The 15,414-nt window shown below is 41.1% G+C and overlaps 4 protein-coding genes across 4 annotated transcripts; 1 reads left to right on the top strand and 3 right to left on the bottom strand.

The window, feature by feature from the left end:
* Positions 1–12,485: 12,485 nt before the first annotated feature.
* Positions 12,486–12,898, bottom strand: LOC122618099. The gene is made up of 3 exons (XM_043794232.1): positions 12,874–12,898; positions 12,610–12,816; positions 12,486–12,547 (listed from the first exon to the last, which is right to left on the bottom strand). The coding sequence occupies exons 1-3, from the start codon at positions 12,896–12,898 to the stop codon at positions 12,486–12,488; spliced, it is 294 nt and encodes a 97-aa protein (XP_043650167.1).
* Positions 12,899–13,079: 181 nt separating this feature from the next.
* LOC122617928 lies at positions 13,080–13,481 on the bottom strand. Its single transcript, XM_043793987.1, has 3 exons — positions 13,457–13,481; positions 13,196–13,402; positions 13,080–13,141 (listed from the first exon to the last, which is right to left on the bottom strand). Exons 1-3 carry the CDS (start codon positions 13,479–13,481, stop codon positions 13,080–13,082), a joined length of 294 nt encoding a protein of 97 aa, XP_043649922.1.
* Positions 13,482–13,753: 272 nt separating this feature from the next.
* Positions 13,754–14,113, top strand: LOC122618045. The gene is made up of 2 exons (XM_043794166.1): positions 13,754–13,991; positions 14,049–14,113. The coding sequence occupies exons 1-2, from the start codon at positions 13,760–13,762 to the stop codon at positions 14,111–14,113; spliced, it is 297 nt and encodes a 98-aa protein (XP_043650101.1). The 5' UTR covers positions 13,754–13,759.
* A 589-nt stretch (positions 14,114–14,702) lies between these two features.
* Positions 14,703–15,121, bottom strand: LOC122617961. Its single transcript, XM_043794030.1, has 3 exons — positions 15,097–15,121; positions 14,826–15,044; positions 14,703–14,767 (listed from the first exon to the last, which is right to left on the bottom strand). Exons 1-3 carry the CDS (start codon positions 15,119–15,121, stop codon positions 14,703–14,705), a joined length of 309 nt encoding a protein of 102 aa, XP_043649965.1.
* Positions 15,122–15,414: the final 293 nt, after the last annotated feature.

Raw genomic sequence — 15,414 nt, 5'->3', positions numbered from 1 at the left:
GTTAAGGTGCCTGGCAAGCTGAATCCGCTTTTCACCTGCATGCAAAGCCACCGAGGAAATCTCCTCTTACCTTGGGTCATTTTCAGCAAGCCGAGGAAGGGTTTAATATGGTGAAACGGGGGGGATTCCCCGGCACCGCACACTTAACCCACCCGCACACACTTGTCTCATTTGGTATTTGTTTTGCGCTGAAAGTGCGAAGGCGGCGGCGAGGTGTGGGAAACATGGGTATAAATATGCGCTTGGGGTTAAATTCTATTTGAACTTTCTACATCCGTTTTTGTGCTGGTGAAAGGAGTACTGCACCGAACAGGGGGCCATGGAGCATTTCATTCACACTTTCATTACAGTCTGTAGAATATATTGCACCCCCGGGACGTTTGTCACAGTCACAATCCGTAGAAGGAGTCGGAGCTCTCGGAGTCCGAGTTTGAGTCAAAGTCAGCGATGGACCCTCAAAGTGGTGGGAGATACGAGTATAGTATATTTGCATTGAGATTCGCCTTTCAGCGTCTGCCATGCGGAAGTTCTCTGTGGCAATTGCAATTGCATTGGAATTTCCACTTTTCTCCAGATATGTACCTTCGGGTATCTAGTCCATCGCAACAATGCGCCGCAATTAGTTGATCGCACGCCTCGTGCAACTCATTTCCCGAACAACAACTGGGAAAAATAGGAAAATACCGCCCAGTCACGCGGCCACATTAATCAACATTGGCTTCACCGTCGCGTTGCAAGTTGCACGTTGCGCGTTGCACGTTGCCAGTGCCAAGTTCCCAGTTGCATTCCACTCGGATATAGGTGCCGGGCTCTGTTCAGCATAGCCCATCTCAGCCATCTCAGTCAGTTCCGAAGATTAATTAAGGTCAGCAGGGAGTTCAGGCTCAAAAGAATGCCGCCTAAGACGGCTGACCTAGTCTAGTCATGCCAACTAATATGGGAAGAGCCGTGGAGCCGCTTCTCTCACTTCCTTTTGCAACCAAATTTAATTTCTGGCCCTCTGTATCTCTTACACTGTAAAAAATCACTTCTAATAACACAGCGACTTTTGGTAAGACTGAAATTCGAGTTCTGTGTTAAACAGCAATCTTCCAGAATACCCATATAGTAGGCTATTTGTATTATCAAAATACATTAAAAATGTACATAAAAATGACGGCAGCATTACGAAAGCAAGAATTAATAATGAGTATAAGTGATTTATTTAAACTTTTCATTAAATGCCTCAAACCATTTTAACATATGCCAAAGTACTGAATTACTAATAATAACCATATATGTATATATGTACACTTGGTAACTATATATTTATTAAGTCTTATTAAGCATTATAAATAATCATATATAAGTAATCATAAGCATAATTAATCAATGTTAGACCATTATTTCACTATCTATACCTCTGTAATAATTTTTTTAAGTAATTAGCCTCATGTATTTTTCTTAGTGTGTAGAACTAGCCCCACAAACAGTAGCACTGCCAGAGATCCGCTTCCAAAATCTGACTTCAAGGCTTCCTGATGCATGTCGAATGCAGCGTAATGAGCGGGGGGTGGCTCACCATATGTGGTCCCCACTTCCACCATCCATCCACGTAGTTAGCGGGCGAAATCTACGATGAAATCGACTTCAGGAGTCATCAAACATCATCAATTTAATCAATGGTCAGCCCACTGGGGTGTCCTTGGCACGAGGGGGCGAAAGTGGGAGTCGCTGCACTTCCAAATTGCAAAGTCAAGCAGGCTGAACTTTTTCTGGGGGATGACCCGGGAAGCTTACAAGTAATTAAGGGTGGCAATTTTAAGGCAAATCCTTGGGGTAAGGTGTTCCCCGTTCCCCCGAACAATGCCAAGGATTCGATGGATTCGTTCGGATTGGATATGTAATTGAGGGGGGTTTGCTGTGGGGTGTCGCTTCTGTCGCCCTGAAGTACGTGATAAGGGCATTAATGATAGCTAAGCCGCCACCTTCCGACAGCCAAATAAAACTTGATGAGTTTCAATTATTCTGCAGACGGGGAAGCTCCCGATGAGAAGTCGAATTTGGGCTGAGAATGCTTCATTGAAGTAATAACCTTCCGTTCATTTCTTTGTTTTAGATCTATGATAGCCGGAGTCATCAGCTATATTGGATGGGTATTTAATGTAGAGAAGAATTTTAATAGAATCTTAATTTGTGGTCATCACGTTTATTCTTCTTAAAGAAATATTTTCCAAGATTGAGAATAAGCTCTCTTTCCAATGCACAAAACTAAAAGAAAGTTGAAGGAGTGGCCGCACTATTCATTCATTAATTATTAGTCAAAGGGAACTAATTGCTTTTCGCCGTTTCATAAAACAATTTTCAGTGAAAGGCATCTTTCGTTCACATTCAATAAGGAAATTAAGAGGAAATACGAATGAAGCACAAAGTCCAGGGTTTCTATCAAATAACTTTACGGATATGAATTCCTTAATTTTGCTGTGCAAAACCAATAAATTAGGCTACCAAAGCCTCACATTTCCAGTCCAGGTTATGGACCACAAATTGTGTCTAACGATAATTTTCGGTCAAGAGGAGCCAACATCCGTCAATGCAAGGTGCAACTTGCAGCTATGTTTTTATTCTCAGCATCATCCACATTCTAACCGCAGGATCGCAGTCAGACAACATCCTTCTCACATGGAATTATCAAATTGCACCTGCTGAATTCATTAAATTTGGCTAACGATCTGCTTGAAAGGCTGCAAAACAGACCCAAAAAAGGAAACGTCATAAAAACTAAAGCCGAAATATTTGTCTTCCGCTGGTTAAAGTGCTACACATAGCCCAGCACAAGCATCATTAATTTTGCACGTAATTATGTGAGGCAAGTGGTAAAACACCTAACCGAAACCCAAACCAAAAACCCGGCCAACCAGCCAGTCAGCCAAGCTGCAAAAACACAAAACTGTAAATCAGTGCAATTAAATGCGACTTTTCAACAAAATGTACTGAAAATTTATGACAACAAACGAGACTAATTACGCGACGAGGAACAAGAAACCGAAACGAGCGAGAATCTGATGATGAAGTTGGGCGACGATGAAGACGGCGACACTATAGATACTGCGAAATTGAAGGCAATAAAATTTCGTTGGCCAAGAGGCGCGACAATAAGCCCCAAACGAGAGCAGAACTATCATTAATCAAGGACCTAATGAGAGCAGACGAGCCGGGGAATATATGTACATATATCTAGTCTGGGCAGGAAGGACTTTATCGCCAACTCGTCATCGATATGTTGGCCAGCCATACATCAAGCCAAAAGCATCCTTCGCAGTTGAGGCACAGCCCACTTAACTAAACTGACAGTTCAGCTGCTACAATTTAGTCGATTAACGTCAGATCAGCAGACGATCCTGACTTCTCCAATCCCAATCCCTGTTCCGAGGGATCAGCCCTCTGCGATTGTTTCATTCCTCCTCCTTTTTCCATTTCTACTTTGGCCCTGGCAACCTGTCGTCATCAATTTTGTGGAGTCGTCTGGGCCCGAAAAAAAAGTAGTGGCAGCTGCTTGGCCTGGTCAACAAACAACGGCCAAAATCACTAAGTGGCCTTAGTGCCGCAGGTAGCCAGACGGCAGGAGGCACGATCATTGATCAATGATCGTCGGGACAAGGGCCATCCAGCACAGGTCGCGATTGTACACTCAGAGAAAATGTGGATCTAGGTGACTAACTTCAAAGTAGTTGCTCTTTAAAGTAGTACAATCGAACTTTTGGTACCCCTTTAGGTAAGATGAAAATATACATGTTACTAAACATAATATTATATTTATATTTATATATATTTATTCTGTAGAATGCTTCAGAATTTATTTGTCCAACCAGCCAACATTATATTATTCATTAATCAATTTTGTTCATTGCCTTTCTCACTTACTTTTCACTTTAACTAATGCATACAAATCTACACACTTAACTGGAGTACCAATCAAACTTTTTGTTGAGTGTTTTATTGAACCCAAGCAGTGCGCAGGTGACTTTTTACCTTCATATATTCCATTTGAATTATGAAATTATGCATCCCAAGAAGAAAGTTAATCCCACAGATGCGTATTCCCCAATTGAAAGCCAGAGATTTTCCTAACGTTACATGATATGTGACCAGATCTCAATCGCTACCAGGCCAACAGGCCATCAGAAGTATAATTAAAAATCGTTCATTCGGGTCGTTTTCATTATCTCGGTATACAGATCTATTGATTGCCTTTCCTGGAACCGCGATATGGCTTGTTAGTTAAACAAGCTGAAGGAGAAGCTGCGACTTGGCCAAGGAGACTGCGGCTGACCATGTAGTTGGCCGGCTCCATCTGTTCCTCCAAGTCCAAAGGCCATGCCATAGAGAAGCATACGATTTTGGTGGCCCGGACGCGTGTCTGCATTTAATTTAATAATATGGTGTCATGTAGCAGTTGTTAGGATGCGCTAAATGCCCCATCCTCGGTCTACGAAACTCGGACTGGCATCTGTTTGAGTTTTCGGAGTTGTGTAACCCAATGCCAGACGGCTCTCGTAGACAAAAGCAAGCTGTTCCTGCCCCGAACAAACCTGATGCCTGATGCCGAGCCTGAACATGAACCTCAATGGAAATTATAGCAAGTCTTGTCCATTTGAGGGGATTTAGGTTCGGTAGGTTCGCATTTGTATGCTAACAAGGGCGTGCGCTGAATGGTCTTTAAAGTAGGTGCCTGAAAATAGAAGAAATTCCCCATAATTAAATGCAAGAGAATGCAGAACGATTCTCTGGTTGAACAACTGTCGATGACTGATCTAGTTACCTCAAGTGCCGGCTCTTAGTTTGCCCTTCTACTTAGCAGCTTTAGATGGTATCTTTAAGTACGTGAAGGAGCCGTGAGATATGATGCAAATTCGAGATACGCATCTCCACTTGAACTGACCACACAGTCACTCTCTTAAGTCACCCTTAGTTGTTAAATACCTGGAATTATTCCTTAGTTTTCCCTTTTAAGTATTAGGATGAAATAGAACTACAGACTTTCCTTGGGATTACCTAAGAATCTGATCTTTGCTTAAAACTAACCCACTATCTAATCCACTAACTAATCCACCATCCTATAAAATTTCGAACCAAAACTGATACTTTCAGCCTGAATTTAGCGTAATTAATCGGATGCGTTTAGTGAGGACAGGTATATATTTAGTTCATGATATTTCCAGACTGCAGAATAAATAATCACAATCTAGCAATCCAATCTCATATCAGCCACAACAATAATACCACTCACTTTGCCACAATATTCCAAAAGTGCTCATGTTCATTTGCATTCATGTTAGCATACCATAATTCGTTTGATATTCTCTGTTTTTTGCGGAGGAGGTCCTTTTCCTGATTATCATGCTGCGTATCCCATCAGTGGAATGTCCTCGCACTTATTACATATGCAAATGGCAAACAGATTTATATACACCGAAAATGTTGACAGGACCCGCAGCCAACTTTCATTTGCCAACTTTCCAACTGTGGAGCTGTGGAGCTGTGCATCCCCCGCATACCATTCAAATGCAAATCCCCAAACTAATTTTTATTTCGACAAAATATTCACGGCTCGCTGCATTTTGTGGAGCCACCCGAAATTTAACCCTTTCGAGGGTTCAGATGGATTCGCCAGCTGGTCCATGGCCAATGCACAGAACACAGAACACTACATAATACAATCGTAAAATTTGCCACAAAAGCCACTTGGAAATATTAAAAACAGCCGCAGGACAATGACAGTCACGCTCTCCAATAAATCGCTTACGCACAACTTTTCCCTCCGCTCCTCGAGGAGTGATGAAAAATTTTCCATTTCCATTTTCATTTTCCTACATGCAATAAAATCTAATAATTTTTGGGGGTTGTGATGCCAATTTCTGGGAGGCTGTCGCCGACAAAATAGCTACAAACAATTGGCAACACTTGTGTTGTGCGGCGACTTTGGGGTAGAACAACCCTCAAGTAGTGCACTTGCCACATCTCAAACAAAGGGTGTGGGTGGGGCAGTGCCTGATGGGTGGTGGGGGGTGGGGGATTAGCCAAGAAAATTGGGGGAGTTATTGCAATCAAAACGAAATCATTTTTATGCGATCCCCGCTTCGCTGCCCTTCCGCACGACAAGTTTTCGCTTCTCTGATATATGAGATGTAATTAAAGTCCGGACCACGAAATCAGTTTTGGTTTAGTGCAATAGTTTTGCGGTGGGTGCCTCTGACTGCGGGGGTGGTTGCCTGATGGGCGGTGGGCGGTTGGCGGTTGGCAGTCGGTGGGTGGTGGGGCGTGTCGGTTGATTGCAAATTGGTCCATGGCCTGTTGGTGACGTGTCTTTGATTACGCCGCAAGTCGCTGGCGCTGTCATCGTGTTCCCGGATTCTGGCTTCTGGTTTCTGGCTGCTGGCCGAGATTCCCGGACTCCTTGCTGTTTGTTTTTAATATAAATGCAAATTTCGCCAACGGCATTCGCCAAGCGCCATGCTCCACAGTACATGTGTGTGCGAGCCTGTTCCGGAGATCTGTCATAATTAATATTTTGAAGCTTTGGCCACGGCATCGCAATGCGTGCGGATGTCTACAACTAGCTGCAGGACGCATATTAAACAGGATAGCTAACCGGCACTCTAAGAAAATCCCCCGAGGTTAATTATAAATTGACCGAAGATTACCTATGAAATTGTACGTTTTTATGAAACATTTTCAAACGTCTTGTATGCGGAGATCCCCCACTCAGAAGTGACACAATAAATAAAGAAATAATGACGAACTTAATCCAATATTAATAAAAAGTCAATACATAATTTAAAAAATAATAATTCTTGCTGAAAATTATTTATTCATGATAAAATATTTTATGGTTTGAAATTATTAGCTTAATAATGCTAATAGTATTAATATTTTGGTTGGTTATCTCTACTAAATGTTAAACTAAATAAACATTACTATATATATATTTTTAGCGGAGTATTAAAACTCTATCTATCTTAAGCTGTGCAGTTTTTTTCTTAAATTAAGAATATGCACAAACATCAATTACCATAAATCGAATAACATATTTTTGCGAGTGAAGGCCGCACAACTATGCCGCCGGCCTATGAGCAGTTTTAATGCAATCTAAAGTTTTTGACAACCCCGCACTTCAGTTCAGTTTCGTATCTGTGTCCTGGGCCCGCAAGGATCACCGCCCAGTGTCCTGTCTCCAGTGACCAGAGTCCTGCGAACGCTCTGGTCCTTTTCGAGAGCCGGGTGAGGGTTTAATTTATGACTTGCAATTAGCAGTTGGCAAATGTGTAATTTTCATAGATGCAGAGCCCTTTCGGAGTTGATATATAATGATAGGACTTGCCTCCGCAGGATATTTCGGCTAATCGAGATTTGAATTTCCAGCCATTTCGGAACAAAAGGCAGCTTAAACTTTTAAGTGGAACAGAATTGCCCAATATTAGGATGCCATTTAATTGTGGTAATCTGAAGCAGCCCAGAAAGTTCGACTTTCAGGAAATGTTGCAACCAATTTGTATCAAGATATGAATCCCGAACTGGGTCAGCTTATCACAATAAATATAAAGTTTCTATGAAGTGCCCGAAGAACTTTAATCTGCGTCTGAACAAGTTTTTCATTACAACGATTTATGGTTGGAAATAAAATCAACAACCGACCCGCAAAGGAGCTAGAGCTCAGCACTCCAGATTCCTTAACAATTCAACGCACTGCAGCAGTAATTTCTCCGCTCCGGACATTCGTTTTCCGTAAGCTGCAAGGGCAAGCTCAAATATTTATAATGCTGTCCAACACTTGGTTGACCACTACTGCTGGCCTGGTCTGGCCAAGAACATTGACCGCAGCCCAAAAATACACAAAAAATAAAAATAAAACCAAAAACAAAAACGCCAGGAAACAGGGCAATCGATGGGGAGGGCAAGGCAGTAAATTGATTTTTGTATCTCCTCGAACAAGTTGAACAAGTGCAGGATACGGGCAAAAGGAATATATGTATCCAGAGTGTTCGCACACGGCCCGATAATTATGAAATTCGAGGCAAGGAAAATCTACAAAAACCCAAAAATAAAGGAAACCAAATTTCTACAGAACCAGAAATCAATTTATGAAGCGAACACGCCCCAAAAACTTTGCAGCCACGACGTTTAACTGCAAAACGCCCAATCTCCAAGGCGTGTCCGAGCAACAGACATTTGAAAGGATTCGTGGCGAGGCAGCCGAAGGACAATGCCGCGCCGCAACATATGCGAAAGGGATAATAACTCACTGGCCGAAAGGCGATGGGAACAATGGTCGCATAACTCAGGCGCGCCAGATGAACTAAGGACATACACATACTATATATGTAGGGATACAACGGTCGGTCAGCTCGACCGCATTATGGACTTGGGATCGCTTCTAATTCAAAGGACACGCGCTCAGCGGGATGTATGCGATGTCCTTTTCGCCAGCGTTTGATGTGCGGCGGCGACTAGAAATTGACGTTTAATGAGCACAGTCCTCGCTCCCACGCGGCTCCGATGGGAGTTTTATTTAAACACTGGGAATAAATTTGATTCAGTTGTGATTTTGTAAGTCAATCAGAGTCTATACTATGCAATGCAATAAAATATAAAAAATACTTTGTACTTAATAGGAAATGCTTTATATATTTTATGATCAAATCAGAGTCTATGAGCTATGCAATAAAATATAAAAAATACGTTGTACTTAATAGGAAATGCTTAATATATTTTATGAACAAATTTTAAGAAATGCTTTCTCCTATTTTTTCTTGCTTTCTTTTTGGACATTAGGAAACCGTATCTCGATCTATCCAGACTACTTTCTACTTGCATATTTTTCTAGGTGCATCCTCTTACATAAATCCCGACTACGGAGGACCTCGTTTGTGCAACACCTTTTGTTATCGCCGAAAACACTTGTCCTGTGGACCAGGACTCCTTGCTGCTCAGTCGACTGGCAAATATCACATTGTTACCTGGACTGTCCCATGTTTGTTGTCTGCTGTCTGTCCGTCCGTCTGGCCGATGGGGATTTTCGATTAGCTCTCTCCTACACATATCAAAATCGGACGTTAATTGTTTTCAGGTTCGTGGCATGTCAACAGCTCCCAACACGTCGCCGGCTTCATCGAGGTTTTCTGCTCGATTTATCTGTCTAGCCGGCTACATTTTATGGATTTGTTTTGTTTGGCAGCACTGAGATTGCAACAATTACTTATGATTCATGAATCAAGTTGGCGAGACTTAGAGTTAACGACTTATTTTAAGGAGCGCTATAATGCGATTTTTGATGTGCACATTTTCTCGAGACTAGTCTGCAATCTAAAACAAGCCATTGACTTAACGAGATAGCAATAAACAACATTCCATTATTTCCGTATGATTCGACTAAAGAATTGTTAACTAAAAGTGGAATACTTTAGTGGAAAAAATACGTATCTCATAGTTACACGTTTTAAATCATCTAACCGATACTTTTTTAGTAATGTAAGTTCGGAAAACTCGTTAATTCCTTACGAATAACTTCAAAACAATTTGTACTTTATGCTTTGATTTTTTCCTATGTATCCGACTGTTGCTGGTTTATTTTTTGATTAGAAAGCAATTTGTACTTGCCATTAAAATCACAGCTAGCCCTTTCCACGCGTTTTTCTATGGGATGGAGTGCTCGCAAATCGCTTGACTTTTGCGCATTTGTTTGCCCTTCCAATGAATTAAAATCCCCGGCACTCACGCAAACATATCGGCGAAAAGCAAACAAGTGCTGAGGCGAGACAAGGGTCCTTCAAATTGACCACACTGCGGCCAAGTACTGGTCGCGTTCTGGCCCAGGAGCACCAGCTGTTGCGTAGACCCACCCACTCAGAGATGGTCCAACCACCCAGCACCCAGCACCCATCACCCATCACCCACCACCACCTACCACAAATTCCAGCCGCGGAACAACCAACTGAATTCTAATAACTTTAAACAAAAACAAACTTCCTGGCCACATGCCTCATGCCTCATGCCCATGCACCCGCGTATTACAGAAATTACAATGAGCGAGTTTAGAGAATTCGTTTCGAAATTTCACGCCACCGTCTGTGACGAAATTTTTCTGTTTAATAGCAAAGGACAAGTGCAGCCAGGAGCAGGATGAGTCACCACCCCGCTTGTGTTGTGTCTGGGGCAACCCTCTGTGGCAAGTGGAAAAAGGTTGCAACACGAAACCTAAACCGAAAACCCAAAAAAGCATCGCAACCCCGTAGACACAGTTGCCACTTTTAATCAGCATGAAAGTTCCCGTTCCCATTCCCAACCGGCTGTTCAGCTATTTAAGGACCCCGGAGATTCCGATTCCCCCGAATTAAAACTCAGCCGAAAATGAAAATTTCTATAGTGCGTTAGTTTGCCTTTTTGTTGAAGGCGAAATAAATGAATGCATGAATTCCAAAGCAATTTTGATGTTGACATTGAGTAATGTTGCTTCCGTTCAGCCTGGCTGCTTTACTCTGGATCTCTGGATCTCTCCGGATTTTTGGATCTGTGGATTTTTGGAGTCGGGTTGCTTCGGTGGGTGGTTGTTTGGTTTGGCATTTTCATATCATTTTCGAATATTACATGCGGATTAGCATTTCCTCATCGGGATTGCAACAAAACGTGTGCCCATCTATTGGGGGGTTTTTCGTGGGGTGTTTTGCAGTTGTGGAACGGGGGGCCGCTCCATAAAAGGGGGTGGTTTTGGGTGGTTTGGCCTTTGTCTGGGGGAGTGTGCTGTCGATTACCCTCGGAAGGTGTTTTTTAGTGTTCTTAAAGGCCATTGTTCGGAAGAAATTAAAGTTGTAAGGAAGGCGTTGAAGAAGCTAAAGTGATGCAGAAAAGATAAGAATAAACATGAAAGAGGGTTATTTTTTCTATACAACTAGTAGATCAAAAGGAAACACCTATTTTCTTTAACACTTTAACTCTTTTAACACTAATATATTTAAAATAGTTATATATTTAAGTGTCTAGATATATGACGTATCTGTGCAGTTTTTGATATAATATAGTGGCCTACTAGCAGATGTTCTTAATAGGTATGTATATATTTGAATTATCCTTTTCGTAATAAAACTCACTGAATCCAAATACTACTAAGCTATTCAAAATAAAGCTGAAGAACACCGCATTGCAGCCATAGTTCGGCAAACTCAAATAGCTTTCCTCATTTTCGTACTTAAGGAAACTTGCCATAATCTTGGCATATATACCTCCAACAACTTTTGGCTTTTACAACCCGACTTTCGGACAAGTTTAAGGAATTTCCCAAATCAACAGCCTTTCAGAAACAGAACTGGCGTCAAGGGGGGTTTTCGGGGGCGGACGGGAAACCCGGCGTCGAACTAACTTTTCAATTTTCTTTTCACGCTCGCATTTTACAAGCTGCTACATGATTAGGGTCAATGGTTGCAGGCTCCCTACTTCCTCGATCCGGTGGAAAACTGTAACAAGCTGCCAAATTTCACACTCAGTTTCTGATTCTGAAATAACTCAAACGAACACCTAACGAAGTAAAAGTTTGTGGAGGGGCGGCGACTGCGACGGCGATGGCGATTGGAAGGAGGGGCTGTATCTGTAAATCTTGTCATCACTGCGATTGTAATCATAATCACATTCACTGAAAATTTTATTATAAACTGAGAGTTTATTAAAAACCCATTGGGCTGCCTGGTCGGCTCAGATTTGTTTGCCGGGATTACTGTTTGCTTTTGGTCTTGTTTGCTATCGAGATCATGGACACATGGCGGGGATGGCTGATTACCGACGCTAGATAAATATTAAGCAACTATGTGGAGTGCTTCCTCTTCGAGGACTCGCAGAAGGATTCCGGGAAGGATGACGACATCATCGGGCGCTTCCTTGCTGTAATTGACTCTCTGCCAGAGGGCACAAAATGCTACCCCAAAAATGGTAATGAAATTTTGGGTTCGAGTGCTATCAGCATATATACGAGTATATGGGGGAATCCCCCAGCCAGCGAAACTCCACTCGAGTTGTTATTGTTGTTGCTTTGGCACGTGGCACGTGCAACGTGGCCAGGAAATGCCCTGAAATTGATTTTTATTTTTATTTTAGTTGGGAGTCTTTGCTTTTTTGCTCCTCTTGCCCCGAGGTCTTGGCGTAATTATTTCTGTCCGCCGTTCCAGCATGTGATTAGATTTTCCAGTAGAAGTTTACTCAGCTTTTGTTGTCGCTCGATGATAATTAGAAATGATTACCTCATAAATATTTCCTCCTGTCGAGGGTGAGATTTATGCGAAGGTAAACCAAAAGGCAGCAGATGCCCCAAAGGCTAGAAAATATATTCCACTTAAAAGTAATGCTCACCGAGAATTTGGGGGAGGTAATCTAAAAGTTTGAGCCATGGCTAGTTAAAGCAATTCAAATTTAAATAAATTAGTAATGTTTTATTCTTTACTCTATTCATATTTAATACGCTCCTAAAGATGCATTACATCGGCAATATTTTCACAACTGGCGTGCATTGCATTCATCTGCTTCACTATAATCAGTCAATTTTTAAAATTATACTTGATAGAATAAATTACTTGGTTATATTCTTACACAAACACTTTGTAGCTGCCAATTCACAACGGGTGATATTGCTCCACTTGGAGCCAATTTCCCGACTGCAGTTTCGATTCAGCTCATTTGTCATTCTATTGAACTTCCCCATTATGGTTTCAGTTTCCCGACACTTTAGCAACAAGTCATTGCATTTGAATAAATCTCCAAAATAGTTTCCTTCACTTCCTATAAGAACACTGACAACTTTCGAGGCATTATAGGCACAAAATTATATTAAAACCATATAAAAAAGGGGCTTACCTATCAGCACCAATATAATTGACATCTTTAGTATAACTAAATATGAGTTCATATTTTAACTGATTTTATAGAGTTGGACCTTGAATAGGCTTTGTTTGTTTTTATTTACTTTTGATGAAACAATGTGTTTATTACAAGACTGTTATTGCTTAAGCTTTTGTTAATATCTTCTGTTTTTGAACAAAACATTTCCTATAAAGACTGGATTACAATTCCAAGACATCCGCAATGTTGTTGCAGGACATATCATCACAGCGCCGAAAAATCACTAAAATATCAATCAGTGAGTGGCTAAAAGACTAAAATGGAAAATGTTACTCACAAAGGCAAGTGGCCTTTTCCATTTCACACCGAGATACACTATTCCACCTTCCTCTGCGCTCCCGACGACAATGGCGATTAAAGGAGTCTATCGTCTCATCAAATCGTCCTATTCTGGGAGTAAATCGCTGACAATCGTTATAGACATTCTCGCAGTACTCTCGACTCCATTGAGCTTCAATGTGGGTCAAGTGCAGGACACAAAGAACTAAAAAGGGGTTGTGAGAAAAAAAAACAATCGGTGACAAGATAAAACTCTTACCCAATAGCAAGAATATTTTCCACATTTCTTAGCTTCCCAAACTGAAGTGACAGCATCTGAGCGGTTGTATTTATACGGGCAATCTGATCAAGGTTCCTTACCATAATAATAGGAACACCTTTCCCAGCTCTATTTTAATCAGGTGGTTCTTTTGTTGTACACGAGTTTTGATGTCAGTAGTCCACATTGTGATATGGCTATCCTTGCTCCAATTAGAATTTCATTATCATACAAGTGTTTTTTCTCTGTTCGCCTGTGTATAAAACGACTTCTCTCCGTTTCCAGCTATCAGTTGTGATAAAAATGCGGCATCTGTGTGTTTTTTTCCTAACCATTTTTCTTTGCTGCCTCTCAATAAAGGCTCAGAGCTTAAATTGCACCAGGATTCGCGAGCATTGTCGTCCTTGTACCCGCCGCTTAGTGGATCCTGTTAACAACCTGGAATTCATTAATAGTGATTGTAGGGAAAAACTTAGAGGGCGTTGGATTTGGCGGGATGTAAGGCGTTGTGATATGCAAATTGTTGCGTGCGAAAGTAAGATCTTTATAAAGTATAATATATAGAACTCTGAGAATATTTCATATATTGCAGATCACGAAACCCGACTGGATTGCGAGAATGTGGCTAGAATAACTGGCATGAGACGGATTCGTTGATTTTTCTTTCCTCTTGAGAGTAACTAAAAAATACATGTATTGTTAGTTTTATTTTAAAACGTAAATAAAGAGACAAAGCATTATGTCCAAGTCTTAATGTCAACTCTTTAACCCAAAAAATGAACTGCTTTTCTGGATCTTGGAAACTCTATTAAAATTTAGCAAGTTATCACTTATTCCATTTCTCGTTATTTTACCCGTTACTCTTAGACTCAAAATATTAAATAAATAATATAAAATAATCTTTTATGAATCTTTTCTTGAAAAGAATGTAACAGGTAGAAGGAAACATTTCTGACCATATAAAGTATGTATAGTCTTGATCAGGATCAATAGCGGACCGTTCTGGCCATGGATCCGCCTGTCCGTCCGTCTGTCTGCCTGTATGTCCGTCCGTATGAACGTCACGATCTCAGGAACTATAAAAGCTAAAAAGTTGAGATTAGGTATGCAGATTCCAGAGACATAGACGCAGAGAAACTTGATTAACTGATGTTGCCAATAATAAGAATAAAAAGCTACATCTTGCTTTATAATATTGCTTGTTTCAGTTTATTTACGTAACGTTTGCAGAGTGCTCTTAACTTGATTACCAAAGACGCATGCGGTGGGCAACATTCTTGCAAGTCGGTGTTTCGCAATCGCGCACAGTAGCTAAGTAATTAAAATAAATATTAGTTTGGTCCTTCAGTTTTTGGAGAAGTTTACTCACATAAACAGGCTATACGGAGAAGATCACATCTGCTTACATCTGACCAGCCAGAATCAGATCGGCGACAATAGTCGTTAAAGAACTTGGAAGTATCGTCCTGTTTTCCCAACCTAGCTTCATTTTCGATACACTTATCGAAGGAGCGAATGCAGAGGTTATGTCGTCTGTTAGCTTCTTCAGGATTGGCTTGTATGTAAGCCATAAACAAGCACACAAAAGCTGTAAGAAATTAATGTACTAATACTTAAAAATACCTATTGGTAAAGCTTACCTAGTGACAGCAAAAGTTTTAACATGGCGCAACGCTTGAAATAGTTTTATGGTCTACTGGAAAGTGTCCCGGGGTATTTATACCCTAAATTGTACATTTAATGCTGTCTTTTGCAATTGTCCAAAAGGCGCTATAGAATTTATTGAAAACCCTTCTGAATTTAGCGCAGGTATTAAGACCATATCTGTTTCTTTATTCAGATTTAATGAATATCAGGCTAAAACGCTATAGTCGAGTTTCTCGACTATCAGATACCCGTTACGCAGATTGTGGGAGTGCGAACGAGAAATTGTAGAATGTTTTTGGTTTATCAATAGA

The sequence above is a fragment of the Drosophila teissieri genome, chromosome 3L, assembly GCF_016746235.2.
Source record: "Drosophila teissieri strain GT53w chromosome 3L, Prin_Dtei_1.1, whole genome shotgun sequence".
Lineage (NCBI taxonomy): Eukaryota > Metazoa > Arthropoda > Insecta > Diptera > Drosophilidae > Drosophila > Drosophila teissieri.
Note: the sequence above shows the minus strand (reverse complement) of the source record. Positions and strands in the feature narration are given on the sequence as shown.